Source organism: Macrobrachium nipponense, chromosome 24 (assembly GCF_015104395.2).
Source record: "Macrobrachium nipponense isolate FS-2020 chromosome 24, ASM1510439v2, whole genome shotgun sequence".
Lineage (NCBI taxonomy): Eukaryota > Metazoa > Arthropoda > Malacostraca > Decapoda > Palaemonidae > Macrobrachium > Macrobrachium nipponense.
Window position 1 is genome coordinate 56,591,286 of NC_061091.1, and position 17,296 is coordinate 56,608,581.

The following is a 17,296-nucleotide window of genomic DNA, read 5'->3' on the forward strand; positions in this document are numbered from 1 at the left end:
CTGTCGGCTTTATCCAGAGATCCGGATCATATTCAATTCCTTCCCACAGGGGAAGTACTACTTTCTCCGGAACGTAGCTTTTTAGCAAAGAATGAAGATCCTTTGATGAGGTGGGAACCTTGGAAGGTACTACCCCTTCCACAAGATGTATCTCTTTGCCCAGTTACAACCTTACGAGCCTTTCTGTCCAGGACCTCCTCATCCTCTTCGGGTCCCCTCTTTAGGAGGGAAAAAGGTGGAACTTTATCCATTAAAGGCATCAGGCAACAAATCCTGTACTTTATTAAGCAAGCCAATCCTGACTCCTTCCCGAAAGCACATGATGTCAGGGCAGTAGCCACCTCAATCAATTATTTCCAACACATGAACTTCGATGAGTTGAAAAAGTATACCGGATGGAAATCACCGACAGTGTTCAAACGTCATTACCTTAAGTCCTTGGAAGCTCTGAAATTTTCAGCAGTAGCAGCGGGAAACATAGTTTCCCCTGATTCTAGTTAATTTGTAGTAGAAGATTCAGTCCTCCTTTCTACCTGCTTCACCCAACAGTTCGTCTATTCCTACCGTGTTCATTTACATTCACCTGGTGTCTTAGCTGCTTTGATGATGATGTAGTGGGTGCCCCTTATTTTTTTGCTAGGGACACTCACAGATGATTATGGATTTTGATCTCATGGATGTTACCCCCTTATTTTTATGCTAGGGGATACATCTCAATTATAATGATTACGGGTTTTGTATATTAAGTCATATGCATTCCTTACATATTATCATTGTTGTTTAATTTGGTCATTTTTAATTGCTGTTATATATTTTTGATACATGCCTTTACACAGATACTATTTTGTTACATGTAAGCCAATTTACCTCTGTACATATGTAATTACCTTATGATAAGAAACACCTGTTTAGAATTAAGGGTAATTTAAGCAATAGTTTCTATTTTGGTATCACTGTGTATTTGTATCTTTTTAGCAATTATACTCTTTTTTATATTTACTTTATTTTTTATTTGAGACCTATTCTGTTTTATTTTATTTCTTTTGTTACAATCTTGTGCTATTTCTCTGGTACGATTTCGCGCAGCGACACGAGCTGAGCCAGAAAAGGGATTTTGACGTAAGGAAAAATCTATTTCTGGGCGATTGGCTCGTGTCGCCAGCGAAATCCCACCCTACCCATCCCTTCGCCCAAGATTGTCTGCTAACTTCAGGATGGCCACTAGAGGCGCAGCAGTCGGCAGCATGGGATGGAGTAGTAGTAGTACGAGCTGCTCACTCTGTGGGTCGGCTCTCCTCATGGAGGGTTTTTGTTGTGGGAGATTTCTATTGGTATTTGGCTCGTGGTAGTGGTCTCACTCGCCTAGTGTTCATACCGACACCCTCTTGGAGGGTGAGCGAGTCAGTTATACTGACCTTTTTCTTTATTTTATTTATTCTCTGGTATGTGTTAGTACATTTACCCTAGAAATAATAGATTAAAGGATATTTCGCTGGCGACACGAGCCAATCGCCCAGAAATAGATTTTTCCTTACGTCAAAATCCCTTTTATGGTGAATTTAAAAAAACAAAATTTTCCTTACGTCCGCGCAGTAACTGCTGAAAATCTTGGAAATTATTTCGTTGCTTTGTCGTAATTTTTGCACCGTTTAATATTAGCCATTACATAAAGTTTTATATATGGAAATGTGTGCAATATCATGTAAAATAGAACAAAAAATAACTCATGGTTGTAGCTTGCATCATTTTGTGATAATATTTTCTCTGTGTTGCTTTGATTGTTTTACAATTTGTTATATACCAAAATCATCGAAATTTAGTGTACAATACAATGAAAAAAATTAACTCATTAGCTTTAACCGTGTTGCTCACAGCACGATTTGTATACAATTATATATGAAATTTTTTTTTGCGCTGTCATATATTCCAATATTTATATGATAATGATATTTTTTTTCATTTCTGATGATTGCATACTAAACTTCTTGCAATGACAAAAAAAGGAGCCGAAAATGAACTCCTAATCTTGAAAACTAAGCGTGCTGTGATTTAAAAAAAAAAATAATAATAATAATTTTCCGCTTCGGCGCTAACTCCCGAACGCCGCCGACATACGACAGACACTTTGGTAAATAGAGGCTCAGCATTTAAGGGTTAAATAACATCTGTAGAAATACTAATACATTAGTTTTAATAATGCATTACAAAAACTAGATGTTTCAGTAACATTAATGCAATAGCAGTAATTCCTATTTTTCTTATGTACCTTTTCTTATTGTTACCAGTATTGGGGACAGATTTCAACAGACATTTGGCCTGAAGAGATGTATGAATTTTGGGATCCTGATACTGTAGAACTCATGGAATGGATTCAGGAGCACACTCCCCATGGGGCTGTGTTTGCAGGCTCTATGCAGTTATTAGCTGGTGTGAAATTGTGCACAGGACGGTATATTACAAACCATCCTCATTATGAAGATTCATGGCTTCGGCAACGAACTCATCAAGTCAGTGCTTAAACCTTCTCTTTGTTTTTACTTGGTGTGATGCTAGAGAAAAAGCCATTTGTGTTTTCCGCATTGCTGGTAAAAACTCATTATTTTCATACAATCAACTTACCTGTCAGATATATACATAGCTAAGACTCCTTCGTCCCCGACAGAAATTCAAATTTCGCGGCACACGCTGCAGGTAGGTCAGGTGATCTACCGTCCTGCCCTGGGTGGCAGGATTAGGAACCATTCCCGTTTTCTATTCATATTTTTTCTGTCGCTTGGAATGTAAACAACGTTTGCAGTTCCTCCTGACTTGATTTTTGGATTTCATCGCCATCGATCTTCTGGGCTATCTTTTGCAGGGAAGTACTGGATGTTTGGTTCGGCATACGCATATTAATTTGTTTTAATAACTTTGGCTTCGAAAATTTTGAAGAATTGTTTACGTGTAACTACCGAACTTTTCGGTAGACACTCACATAGTTTGCAAGAAGGAAAATTTTAATATTTATTCATAATAACGTGTAGTAAATGTTAGAATTGATTGAGCTAACTTCCTTCTTGAAGAAGTCAGGAATAGAATTAGTTACGCTTCCTTTAGAAGTTTTTATAGCTCTCGTACTAACGAGCAGTTAGAGCATCAACAATACTAGTAGTGTTGTATCCTCATCTCCTTTTTACTTCACAGAATCTTCAAATTCATATTGCAATTTGAAGACAAAGGAATGTAGCTCAAAATACGAGCTATTGAAAGGTAAGAAGTGGTTTTAGTGTTAGTGCAGTGGAGGGTGCGTTCTGATCGGCTCTGTTTCGCTCCCAGGCCTAGACCTCTTCCAAGCTCACATACCCAGAGGAGAAGGAAAGTCGAAAGGCTTACGGAGGTTATGGAGAATCCCCACCGATCAGGCGTCCCCTCGGCAGGATCTGTAGAACGTCCCAGACTGCCAAGTTCGCCATTGGAAAGGCGTCCTAATTAGTAGAGGGTGCGTCCGATCGGCTCTGTCTTGCTCTCAGGCCTAGACCTCTTCCAAGCTCACAAGCCCAGAGGAGAAGGAAAGTCGAAAGCCTTACGGAGGTTATGGAGAATCCCCATCCCCACCGATCGGGCGTTCCCCTGGCAGGATCTGTAAAACGTCCCAGACTGCCAGGGATAGCCATTGGAAAGGCATCCTTTAAAAAGTGCGTCTCTTCTTCCGTTTCTTCATCTTACATCCGAAAAGACGAAGAATGTACATGTTTGGAGTTCGGACGATCATCTGGCTCGTTCTCTGAAAACTAAGAGAACACTGAACGAGAGGCTGAGAGCCAGCCAGCAAGCTAGCGCGAGCCACGTTCCAACAGCCAGCAGCGAGCCGCGCTCCAACAGACTAGCGCAAGCCGCGTTCCGACAGACTAGCGGGAGCCTCGTTCATACAGATAACGCGAGCCGCGTTCCAGCAACTGAGCGCGAGCCGCGTTCCAGAACTTTTTTCTTGGCGCAAGGCGCCTTCAAAGAGAAAACAGACGGCTAGACTGAGGAGCCTTATAGTAGAGTGGCAATCAGAAGGATGCTTCCATTGAACGTTTACTGGCAAGAGGCTCGTATAACAAGACTAGAGGCGCTCGGATCTATCAGGGCGCACGGAACCTTCCACGCAAGCGGAACGTTCCAGGAGCGAGTCTCCTTTCTAGCGTGCGGAACATTCCAGGCGCGCGGAACTATCCAGACGCCAGGCGCTAGGCGCAAGGATCCAGACGCCAGGCGTCAGAATATTCCAAAATCTTCATTTGAGAGAGAGGTCAGTCGCGAGACTCCTCTTTGAGTTTTTTAACTTGAGCAACTTTCCCCTGGCAAATGTGCAAGATGTTGCACAGGCGGCCGTTGCTTTTGTCAGAAGGATTCTGATACTAAGAGAAGCCCCTTTTCATTATTCAGAAGACTCCTGTGTTAGGCAGTTCATCTCAATGCGGACTCTCTCCTTCATCCATGCTCTTCCCTCGTTTTGAGGAGGCAAGAGCTTTGGGAGTTTTTCTTAATAAGAATCTCATCGACGTTTGGGTATGATGGCGGATAGGAAATATCTACTTCCTGCCGTAAACCCTAGTGATGAACAGGAATTCTGTCTCTTCCGCGATTTATGAGGTAAAGCACTAAAAGAGAAAGAGTTCCTGGATTAACTTCCTTCCTTAAGGATATATATTTACTCTTTCTATCGTTCTATTAACGAAAAGAACGAAGATAGTAGAAGGTAGTAGAGTTTCTGCTGTATAAGAATACGATACGGTCAAATCATAAACACATACCGTAGTTACTTATTTTCTGTGCAACTCAATTACCAGTATCCTTCTACGACTTTCCTAGGAAGGACTACGCTTAAAGGGATAGTTAAGACAACACCTACTTAGCTTCTAGATTTATCGAAGTCTTGGTTTCCGCTTAAAATATGCCTTTTAATCTAAGAACTTCCTGAAGTTCGATAATATTTTATAAAAATTCTTCCTTATTAAATGGAGTACCTGGCAACTCTGGAAGAGTAAGGCCAGACGGCTAACGGGGACTGCTTTCGCTGAGAGCCTGGGCCCTGAGACCAACAGTACCATGTAGGTGTCATTCATGAGCGGTCGGGTTTATCTCTCTCTCTCCTGCAGGATGGAATAACTATCCGTATCTCTCCCCTACAATCGCGGTCTTAACCTCGGATTGAGGGGATAGTTAAGCTAACATAAATAAAATATTGTATGCCTTTTGCTAAGAAGCTTTCAATAAGAGAGATAGTACAACCTTTCAATGCTGTTTACCGTAGGTAACATTATTAAAGGATTCTATTGCAGCAGAACATTATATTATATAATGCTCTCAGGCTTACAAAAGCATAGCTTATTAGAGTACCTGGTCAGAAGAAGATGGATGAGTCGGATGGGAAACATTCTCTTTGTGGCAGAACTTGTTTCCCTGAATGGACTATACTACGTATATAAAGCTTTTTCCTATTAAGAACGGAATTAACATGTGAAAGGATGTTGCGTACCATAAAGGCACAGGTGTTCTGGCACATAACCTAAAAAGAATTAGAAGGAAGCGCCAACCTGGCGCAATGCTCCAGAAGCGCCAGCCTGGCGCAAATTGCGCCAGAAGCACCAGCCTGGCGCAGTGAGCCAAGAGCACCATCCAAGATTTTCTCGTTTTAGCGAGTTATTAACCTAAGAGTCCAGTAGCCTCTCGGACAGCAGGCTCGGTAACGGCAAGATTCGTTCCTGATTTCGTTAACCATTTAATCACTTAGGCCAATTCCACGACTCTCTCATATCGCAAAGAGCATCGAGAATCTCTTTTTTCGCTCCTATTCGCGTTAACAAAGAGAACCTTCTCGATCGACGATAATAACTGTTAACATGTTTAACATTTATTGGAAAGAGTTGTGAGAACCTGCGGAAAGTCTTCTTCATAGATCTCTTAGTAAGGTAGAAGACGAACAGGCTTCCTATAGACTGCTTCCTTTTCCTCGAACCAAGAGAGGTAGCAATATACGCCATCTTTATTTTTTTTCTAGAAAGGGGAATAAACTTTAGTCTTTTTTCCCCTAAATATAAATTATTTGCAGAATTTAAGATAAAGGGCATCAAAGAAAGAGAAGATAATATTTTATGCCTAATTTTGGCCTTAGAGAGGTTGGATTCACAGAGGTCACGTTCTTCTCACAGCAAGTTTTGGAAGTCTTTTCCAAGACAGTCTGAATATTCTATCAGCATCTATTATAAATAGACCTTAACAACCTCTCCACTCTGAGTCTGTCTGCGTGCAGACTGACCAGAAGTGGACATGAATGAGAGGATTTTTCAAGGTAAATGACAATAGTCATGGACAAGATATAGAATTGCTGCAGATTGTGCTAGAGGGAATGAGGAAACTGTCCTCTTCCGATACCTCTGTGAACCACATAGCGTTTTTTTCTTCCCTTTCAGAGGGAAGAATCACCTTTATATGTATCTGCTATCAAAGAACGCAGTAAAAGGCTATACTCTGTCTCTATAAAGGGATTGGAGATAGCAGAGGATTAAGATCTTCGGGATCTTATACGATACCTCAATATGACAAGAGTAGGATATCATGTACTTCTAATGGGATCTTTTTTGTGGCCACAGATTCTATGTTCCGACAAGATGGTACTGCTCCTCATCAATCTTCTTTGAGAAATTTTTATGAGGGAATTCTTTGTTTCTCTTGGTCCCAAACGATCAAGAAGACAAGTGAATTTTTTTTTTTAAGCATTGGAATCTCGCATCAGATTCTATGGAGATTAGGCAATGGGTTCTTGCCAGCATAGTATGTCGGGCAAAAGAACTAAAACCCTCTATTCCTGATTCAATGTTTTCAGATAGAGGTTTCGTTGTCCAGGCAGGGTACTTACGTTTTCATCTACAGTAGAATGGTTAAAACGTTTGCCTACAGAGTCTTTGGAATGCGATGACGGCTCGAAATGCTTCCCAGAAGGTGTTCAGAGGGATACAATAAGGAGCTAGAAATCAGGAGTACTCCCAATTTCAGCTCGGAGTCTCCTTCGACTTCCAAGCTTCTTCCCTTCCTTCGGACAAGGATAGGGAAGATTCTGCAACGAGAAGCCCCTTCAACAGGTAAGAAGAGATCTCGTGAGCAAGGGAAGTACTCAAGAAGGATCCTCCTCGGAGGAAGACTCTTATCTCTCATACTGTTAGATATCCTATCGTATACTGGATGTAGCTGACTACAATCACCTCCCCTTGCCAGAGAGGCCAAAGCTCAAAGTGGAAGAATTTCTTCCACCCTTCTCCAGTCTTGTGATTTACTATTGTGGATGTTCAGGACTTTCGGACAATGTAGCGCCAACCAGGAGCCCTATGCTAAAACAGGCGTAAAAAACGCCAGAGGCAGACAGCCCCAAGAACACTGTCATTGTCCGATGAGGAGAAAGACCGGGCCTACAACCTGACACAGATGCGCTAGATGCGAACATATAGGACAGATAAGAGTGTCGGATGTGGACATTGCCAGACATCCTCGAGACTCTACCAAGCTCGAAGCTCCGGCAAGTGGGGAGGAGCCAACCAGGCGCGAGGCGCCAGGCAGGAGCGAGGCGCCAGCCAGCCGCGAAGCTCCAGGCAGGCGCAAGGCGCCAGGCAGGCACAAAGCGCCAACCTGGCGCGAGACGCCAGCCAGGCGCAAGCCAGGCTCTAGGCGCGAATCTCCAGCTAAGGCGCGAGGCGTCAACCAGATGCGAGGCTCCAGTCAAGCGAAAGGTACCAGACAAGCGCTAGGCGCCAACCAAGAGCGAAGCACCAGCCAGGCGCGAGGTTCCTGCCAGGCTTCAGGCTTCAGTCGGGAGAGACCCATTTCAAGAAAGCCCTGGTCTTCTTTGAAACATGGGGATCTCCTAAGCACTTCATAAGTGACTTGATTCCTTCAAACAGCTGAGAATTAAAAGCGCAGGAAGTGCACGCTTTTGCAAATTCTTGTTCTTTACATAACAATATGTCATATAAGACATATTAGCTGTGTTGTACGGTAGAGGCAACTCTGTGTTGACTTCTCATTACACAAAGGATGTCAAGTTAACCTACGAGAGATCCTTCTCTTTTGGTTTATACGTTTCTGCGGATACGTTACTGGGATAAGGAGCCGACACTGATCCTTAACTTTGAGTTAAAGTTTTTTAACTTAGTGAAATTATTGGGGTTTTTGAAAGGAGTGTGGGGATAACTCTTCAATTTGAGCGCGAACCCTCGTGTTAGGATCAGGTGATCGGGATCGGTGTTGCGCTCCTTCATAAGGTGTATTGTCATAGAAGTGGTCCAGTACCCATTGACAAAGTCCTTTCAGGCTCTGCCGAGTAAGCGGTTCATACCCCATCGGCAGACCCACAAGAACTCTTAGCCATAGATCACATATCTCGCTAAAGTCTTGAGGTGATGCAGACTACCGGGCAACAGCCACGAAGTCTACCACCTATCAGATAGGAACCAAGGTTTATTTATACCTACAACATATGTTGTTTACCTGTCTATTCCATGTTAGCTGTCTCTTACCCTCCACCAAAGGGTGTCAATCAGCTATGTATATATCTGACAGGTAAGTTGATTGTATGAAAATGATATTGTTATAATACAATAAAGTTTCATACATACTTACCTGGCAGATATATACATAGCTAAGACTCTGTCGTTCCCGACAGAAATTCAAATTTCGCTGCACACGCTGCAGGTGGGTCAGGTGATCTACCGTCCTGCCCTGGGTGGCAGGATTAGGAACCATTCCCGTTTTCTATTCATATTTTTTCTCTTCCACCTGTCTCCGCGGGGAGGCTGGGTGGGCCATTAATCGTATATATCTGCCAGGTAAGTATGTATGAAACTTTATTGTATTATAACAATATCATTTTTCAGAGATTAGACCAGTTGCAGAAAGAGGATTAGTTAAAACAAGAATCACTTGTTTTATTGTATAATAACAGTATTAGGTATATTAAATACAATGATTGACCATGCATTAGAATTATGTGCTGCTGTAGTACATGTTTTTTTTGTAATAATTATTGCCACTTGTTCTTGTTAGTCTTAGCTGTATTTGTATCTTTTAGCGTCATTGCCTTTGAATTCAAAGGTAAGTTAACCCTTTAAGATTTTGTCATCCATTTTTCAGCCTCTTAGATTCTAATAACTACCTTATTTGTCATTGAAGGATATTTTTATCATAGATTTGCCAAAAATCTTATAAAACTGTCACAACAGGAAAGTGAATATGGCATGTATGGCTGCTTGTCGTCATGGAGACTGATGTATATTATGATTTATGACAAATTTTTTTTTTTAAAAGTGACATAATCTGTTATTCTGCTGCCCACTCAAAGATACACATTGGTTTTTTGTCATATATACACATGTGATAAAGTTTATCCTTAGCTTTAAAATCACACCAAATTCATTAATGTAGCACAAAATATAATTTTAAAGCAATCAAGGGAAATTATTGCTAAACATTTTTGCTCAGTCATTGAAGGGTGAGTGTTCAGGGACAGATTTTGACAACCCTCCTCTCATATCGTACAAGGGTTAACTAGCTTTCTATAAAGAATGAAGGCAATATACGTCATGAGTTGGCATTGCCACTTGAACAGTTAATAGGCATACAATGCCTTGTATTGCAAAAGCTGAAGATTATTTCTCTTTCTGCCACAGATTTACCACATATACGGACGAGAATCTCCCAAGGTTGTACATAAAGCTTTGAGGGATGCTGGAGCAACCTATATCATATTAGAGGACAGCATATGTCTAGCTGCTGAAGATCCAAAGAACCCCCTGTGTAAACTTATAGACCTTGTTGACTTACATAATGGTCACGTAAGTTTCAGCTTTTTGTTTGTGAAATTTGGGATTTTGGATTTATTTTAAATTTAGAAATATGTAAATTTCCAAGACTTTTCTGTATAGTACATGTTCAGTAAATCTTTACTGTTCTTTGAAACCACAGAAATCTAAACCCCACGATATACTATAAGCATTGGGTATAACCTCCAGTAATTTAGCTCTGATAGTGGTGTAAGCAGTGAAATAGTTGATTGCAAGTGTTGGTATACTGTATGAGATGATTTTACCAAAGAATGTCATAAAATTATTCCTCATATCTGATCTATCATTCATTTTATCATATAGTTTTGGTTTATTTCATCACAAACCATTTATTGTATGCATAATTAAGCCCTTTCTGCTCAGAAATTTCTGGGATACTTCAGTTTATCAGCAAGAAAAGAAATGGCAATTAGGTGGTAGTACTGCACAAACATTGGCAGATCCCAGCTTTCCAACATATTTATATTTGTGAACCTACAATGTCTTTCACCTCAACTGCAAATTCCCCAAACGTTTTATGTTATTTGCATTTTTTATAGGTTATTTTTTATTTTACCTTTTTTCACATTTCTCATTAAGCATATTCTCTCATTTTTTTTTATTGCTTTTAGGTGATTTGTTTTTAATGGGTTTTTGATATTTTGTACTTATCAAAGCAAAGATACATGAAGACCTTAATCAAATTTATTTTCCTTATTGTTTTAACAAAAATTGCAATCATGTTAAAATTAAAAGAAGTGGGAATGACATAAACGGAGGTATGTCTGTTTTTATTTAAGTTTATGTTAATTTTTCCTGTCAGTGTAATGATGTAGTATGTATAGTGCAGTACCTTTTAAGGCTTGCATGCTTACATGTCAAGTTAGATGAATGAATACTTCAGTAGTAATATAGCCATTTTGTGTCAGACAATAAACCTGTTTTCTGTAATAAGTGGCAGACAGTGTTGGGTGTAAATGGAAATGTTTACATAAAATTGATGAAGTGTTCAGTTTACAAACCTTCAGCCGTGTTCTCTCTCTTTTCACTGAATATTCCTTTGCAGTTTTTTGTTAAGGATCCTCCATCTTCAGGAAAGGCATAAGCAGAGTTGCACAGCTTACATCTAGTGCTACTTTTGTTCCTTCTGCAGCCAAGGTTCTCCCAGTGATGCCCTATTTCATATTGCATTTGGTTACCCAGTGCCCCTACAGTTTTCTACTGCAGTCAGGTTGCCACCCTGTTCCTCTCCAGGTCCCTGTGCTGTTGCTTCCACTTCAAGAGGCACATAGAGATAGAGAGCATTTAAACATTATTTCATTAACCATTTTCAAGAGAACACGCAACCCAATAATGGAAACTGCCTGTGTTGAGGCATTCAAGACTTAACCAGCACCAAGGAGAAGACATTCACTCACACCAGCTGAACCATTTCTAAATGTGCTGAAGGCAGAAGTTCACAGAATGAAGCCATATATGTACAAGGCTTGGTTTAGCTCCGTGGTATTTAAAGTAATGCCTTGCATTACTCAATTTTCTTTTCAAAGGATGGGAGTGACTTCTACAAGAGTCATGACCTGCGCCACTCTTCTAGGAAGCCACACCCTGAGCCACTCTGCCAGAAAGACCCACTCCAGCATGCATGGTCATTGCCACTTCGCTGACTGTAGCCATAACTAAAGCTGTTTTGGCTTTGATGATTAGTATATCTTTGATATCAGAACCCACTCATTCTAGCCAGTAGAGCTGCTTTCATTATTAGTGCTAAACTGATGACTAAAACTGCAAATGCAGTCATGGCCAATCCACTCTCCAGAGCCAAGACAAGGGCTGCTATAATGATAGAGCCATTCCAGTTTTTATGTTCTTGGAACTGCCCCACACGCCAAAGTCACTATGAGAGCTATTTCAGCTCTCATGACTAATGTAGCTCCAGTGACCAGAACCTGACCAGTTGCTCCAGTTTTCATATGTCATAATGAGAGATGCTAAAGCTTTCCTGACCAGGGCTATTATAATGAATGTGAGCTGTTCCAATGGGCAGAGCCACTCCAGTGTTTGTAACCAGAATTGCTCTTGGTTACTAGAGTTGCAGTTAAAACTACTTAGTACATGATCAGAGCCTTGACCAGGGCATATCTGCAATTGATGACTTTTGTAGCTCTGATGACTGGAACCATGAGCAGAGAAACTAGAGAAAAACCATTCTAGTAGTTAGGATAATATGGTCAATCCACAATATTCGCATTCTCGCAATTCGTGGACTAACCTATTCACATATTTCTCTGTGGAACGCATATACACATGATTCACAGAAAATTTGCCTATTCGTGGTATTTCATAGAGAAATATTCACTAGATTGAAAAAGAAACCCACAAAATCATTGTGTATAACGTGTTTATTTATGAGTATTTACACTTCATTTTACTCCACACTCGAGTACTTTTAGGCCTTATCTGTGGCCCATTTTCAAGAGATGTGTAGGTTGTCAGCCTGGGTCAAGGCCCAGCAGTCTTCTGGAATTTCTTTTCTTTGAGCTGTCATTTATGTGATGGCTGTTCTGGTTTCCTTGAGAATCCTCTCTTGTCGCTCTGATATCCTGAGCTGATGGTCAATGGGGTTAACCCTTGTGGTAAGTGAGTGGTCACCAAAAGTCTGTTGGGCAGAAAACCTAATCTCCAGGTCAGAAGCGTCAATTCTAGCTTCTTTTAATATCAAAGCTCGGCTTAAGGGATCTTCTGAGGTAAAACCTTTGTTTCCTTCAGTTACTTTAATCTCTCAGATGATGCTCCTTCTACTACCCTCCTATGACTGATTTTATTGCTTTTGTATATGGGCCTACTGTTTTTAAAATCCATCCTATGGTCATTTGCCCAACAAAGCCTAGATATAGCACTCTCCTGAGCGTTAAGCTGTACTGCCCTTCTGTGTTCTTGGATTCTAGTCCTTATTCCCCTACCTGATTCCCCCACATATTTGTCCCCACAATTGCTGCAATTGATTATGTATAACCCCCTACATCATTTGTATTACTGTCCTCTCCTTCCAATTTATTTTTACACTTTGTTTTTTACGGTATTATCAAAAGTATAAACAAATTTATATTTACTTTCTTTCATTTTTGAAGTGATTTGTATCATTTTAGGCATAAAAGGGGGGTCAACTATTTTCTTGTTTTCTTTATTCCATGTACTCTCTACATTTGCTCTGTAAAAAATCTTCCTAGCTTTGTTGAGTGCCCTTTTTCTGAACCATTCCGGGTATACTAATGCATCAAAGCTATTATCGATGTAATTTATTTCTTGATCTATCTTGCAAGGGTCACACGTTCTCATTGCCCTAAGAAATAAACCTGTTAGAACCCCTATATTTATATCATGACTGTGAAAAGAGAAGAAATGAATGTATGAGTTTGTGTGTGTGGGCTTTCTATATGTGCTGAATTCATATCCTGTTTCTTTTCTTTCTATGAGTATGTCTAAAAAGGGCAGTTTATTATTGTTACTTTTCTCTAAAGTCAATTGGATGTTATCAAACTTATTGAGTTCGTCTAAAAAAGTTTCTATTTCATTTTCATCATCTAGCAGAAAAGCAAAAATATCATCCACATATCTCCACCAACCTTGCAGTTTTAAATTAGGGACATTAATATTAGGAACTAGATTGGTTTCGAAATATTCCATATAGATATTAGCGAGTATATGTGATAATGAGGACCCCATAGCTACTTCATATTTCTGTTTGTAAACTTGTCCCTCAAACATGAAATAAGTATTACTGACACATAATTTAATCAAATCAAGAAAGATTCGTATTTCTATGTTTAAATGAAAATACCCTCATTATGTAAATTCCTCTTGTAGTTTAAAATATATTTTTGTACATGAACTTCCCTGACAGATATATACTTAGCTATAGTCTCCGACGTTCCCGACAGAATTTCAAATCTCGCGGCACACGCGACAGGTAGGTCAGGTGGTCTACCTTACCCGCCGCTGGGTGGCGGATGTACGAACCACTCCCGTAAGCTTGTCAGATTTTTCTCTGTCGCGGGAACGATAACAACTGTTGTCGGTTCCTCTCGATAGTTTTTCGATTCTCGCTTGCCTGGAGTTAATTTGGACTTCTTTTGGTGACGTATTCGCTTTGTTTGGCTTGGCATACGCTGATTGTGGACCGGTTTGATTTTGAGTTTGATTTTCTTTAACGATGTCTGATCTAGAATCGGTAGTTAAAACTTCGGTGTTGTTTAGGGTTTGCGTGAATGAAGGATGTAAGGTGAGGTTGCCGAAAGCTTCGGTAGACCCCCACACGGTTTGCATGAAATGCAGGGGGAATGATTGTGCGTTTGCTAACCCTTGTAGGGAATGTAAGGGATTGAATGAAGAAGAATATAAGGCTCTCTCTTCTTATGTTAGGAAGTTGGAACGTGATAGAGTGCGTAAGGCTTCCTCTAGAAGTTCTAGCAGATCTAGAATGAGTGAGTTGGATGTGGATCCTAATAGTACTAACGTAGAATTAGAACCTTCTTCCCAAGTTGCAGCCCCGGCTCCCCGCACCGAAGCCGGAGATTCGCCTTCGGAGGCGGCAGCTCTGAAAGCCAAGAATCGTTCTGTGGATCAGAAGATTCGTCAGTTGGAAGGTAAGGAGAGTGTTAGTGATCAGTGCAGTGTCCCCAGTGTTGTGGAGGGTGCGTCTGACCGGCTCCTTAGTGCCTCTAGGCCTAGACCTCTTCCAGACTCCCAGTTCCAGTGGAGTAGGAAAGTCGAAAGCCGCAGGAGGGCTAGGGAGAGCCCCCACCGGTCAGGCGTCCCCTCGGCAGATCCTGAAGTACGCTCCCAGGCTGCCTCGGATCGCTACAAGAAGGAGCTCGTACGACCAATTGCTTCTCCTAGCGTCGTCTCCCTCTCCGAAGAGAGGTTGGAACTCCCCGGATGCGTCGCGCCCGTTGAAGAGGGCTTGGAAGGCTCCCTGCAGTCCTTTGGCTTCTAGTCCGGAGGTTTTCCCGGAAGAATCGTCGGTGGAGGCGAAGAAACACAAGAAATCCTGTGATCGTTCTTCTTCTCGCGCTCCGCGCTCGGCGCCTGCTTCCGAGGAAGAATTAGAAGATTCTCCTACGAGAGTACTCGCGGGACTTCAAGCTCAGATCACGGCGCTAGCAGACTCTCTAGCAGTTAGATCACGTAGGAAGAAGGACGTTTCTCTTCCGATCAAGAGATCTAGGCGCCGCTCTTCAGAGGATCGTTCTCCTTCATATGGGGAGGTTTCGTATGAAGGTGGGGGCTCGCGTGAGCGCCCTCGCTCGCGGGAGCGCCCTCACTCGCGTGAGCGCCCTCGCTCGCCTGGCTCTCTTTCAATTTCAAGGCGCCAAACATCGGTAGGACGCTCTATGGAGAAAGAAGTTTTTTCTCCAGATTGGATTCCCGCTTCCGGTAAGCGCACTGCACCTGCTCATCACGCGATTTCTTCAACTCCCTCGCGTGAGACTTCTCCTCAGCAGCCTCAAGATTATAGAAGGCGCCCTTATACAAGTAGGCGTTCTTCTTCCAGATGTCACTCTCCTCGAGTATCGGATCGTGACTTCTCTCCTGACAGGCATCTAGAGTCTGGTAGGAGTCGTGTGCATGATAGACGGCCTACTGTTAGCCGCTCCCCGCAAGGTAGGCGCCAAGAGCCTACTGCACATAGCTCTCCTAGTAGGCGCTCGTCTCTTTTAAAGGCGTCATACTCCTGATTATTCTCCTAAGGGCAGACAACAAGAGTCTTTCAAGCGCCCTTCTCCGTGTAGGCGCTCTCCCGCTTCTAGGCGCACTTCTCCTGACCGTTTGTCTCTTGGTAGGCACCAGGAATCCCGGAAGCGCCCTTCTCCAAGTAGGCGCTCGTTAGTTTTGAAGCGCCCTTCTCCTGAATGTTACCCTCTTGTTAGACGTCAAGAGTCTCGCAAGCAGCCTTCTCCTAGTAGGCGCATTTCGCCTTCCAGTCGAACTTCCGTTGATCGTACGCAACTGGACAGGTATGGAGAGCCGCGCAAGCGCTCTGCTCTCGATAGGCGCTCTTCTCCTGGCAGCCGCTCGCCCCAGGATAGGTACATAGAGTATAGTAGGCGCTCGCCTCCTCGTAAGCGCCCTGCGGATGTTTCCGAGAATTCTCGGAGTAGGAGCCCTACCTCTCCTTCGGCTGAGATTCCGTATACCTCGAAGAGGGAGTCTCATCGTATACTTCCCAGATCTTCTCATCGTTCTCCAGTGGATGTGAACTCTTCTAAGAGAGGGCGTTCTCCAACCTCTCGCTCAACTCCTGCTAGGATCCCTTCGTCACCTAAGGATCTCCGCCGCTCGCCTCGGCAAGACGTCCTAGGAGGTTCGGATGAGGAACCGAACACTTCTGCTGCTGTCTCTCTTACAAGAAGCTTACAGAGCTACTTTACAAGTTTTTGGGGATTCCCTTACGCCTACGGCTCCTCCTTCTCCTCACTCACTTTTTTCAACGGCGAAGACAGCGAAGAGTTCTTCTTGTGTGAGGATGAAGCCAACTCTTTCTATGAAGAAGGCACTGAGGAGTTTTGGTTCCTGGATGGCTTCCAAAGAAGAAGCGGGGAAAACGATGTTCGCTTTTCCTCCTTCGAAGTTATCAGGACGCGCTGGTTTCTGGTACGAAACAGGAGAGCCCTTAGGATTGGGTCTACCGTCTTCGGCTGATTCGGATTTTTCGGCACTGGTAGATTCGACAAGGAGAACTGCCCTTAACTCTGCTAAGACGACTTGGGCAATGAAACGAATTGGATCATTTGCTCAAAGGTATGTTTAGAGTGTCTAGAAGTATTTAACTTCCTTGATTGGTCGTTGGGAGTCCTAGCCAAGAAAATTGAAGTGCCAGAGTCAATTTCACCAGATGATCTTATGTGTGTTTTGTCTTATATGGACAAGTCAGTAAGAGACGGAGCGAGTGAAATCGCCTCCCTTTATGGGGCCGGCATCGTGAAGAAGAGGTCGGTTTACTGTTCCTTCTTAACGAAGTCGGTCTCCCATGCTCAGAGGTCTTCTTTGCTGTTTGCTCCTCTGTCTACTCAGTTGTTCCCGAAACATCGAGTGCAGGACATTTCGAGGTCACTTTCGGCCAAAGCCACCCAGGACCTTTTGGCACAGTCGGCAAGAAAACCTCGCCCTTCCTTCCCTACCAAGGCTAAGAAGGAAAGGCAAGTGTTCGAGAACCCTTTCGAGGGGCATCTTCATCAAGAACCTCTACGTTTAGAGGTCGTAGACCTTCAAGAAGGGGTAAGACTTTCGCCAAGTCTGTTAAAGCCCCCAAATAACTTGCAAGTCCTTCAAACAACGGTGGGCGCCAGACTCTTAGAGTTTGCAGAAGTCTGGGCCCAAAAAGGGGCGGATCCTTGGACCCTTTCTATTTTGAGGAGAGGTTACCTCATCCCTTTCGTCGAAAGACCTCCCTTGACGACCAT

The 17,296-nt window shown here is 42.5% G+C and overlaps 1 protein-coding gene across 4 annotated transcripts in view; it reads left to right on the forward strand.

The window, feature by feature from the left end:
• Positions 1-17,296, forward strand: part of LOC135205651 (probable C-mannosyltransferase DPY19L3) — a 248,398-nt gene that overhangs the window by 209,130 nt on the left and 21,972 nt on the right. For all 4 annotated transcript variants that reach the window (XM_064236474.1, XM_064236473.1, XM_064236475.1 and 1 more), the window contains 2 exons: positions 2,286-2,507; positions 9,684-9,848. In XM_064236474.1, coding sequence (XP_064092544.1) covers positions 2,286-2,507; positions 9,684-9,848 — 387 coding nt within the window. The remainder of the gene's footprint in view (positions 1-2,285; positions 2,508-9,683; positions 9,849-17,296) is intronic.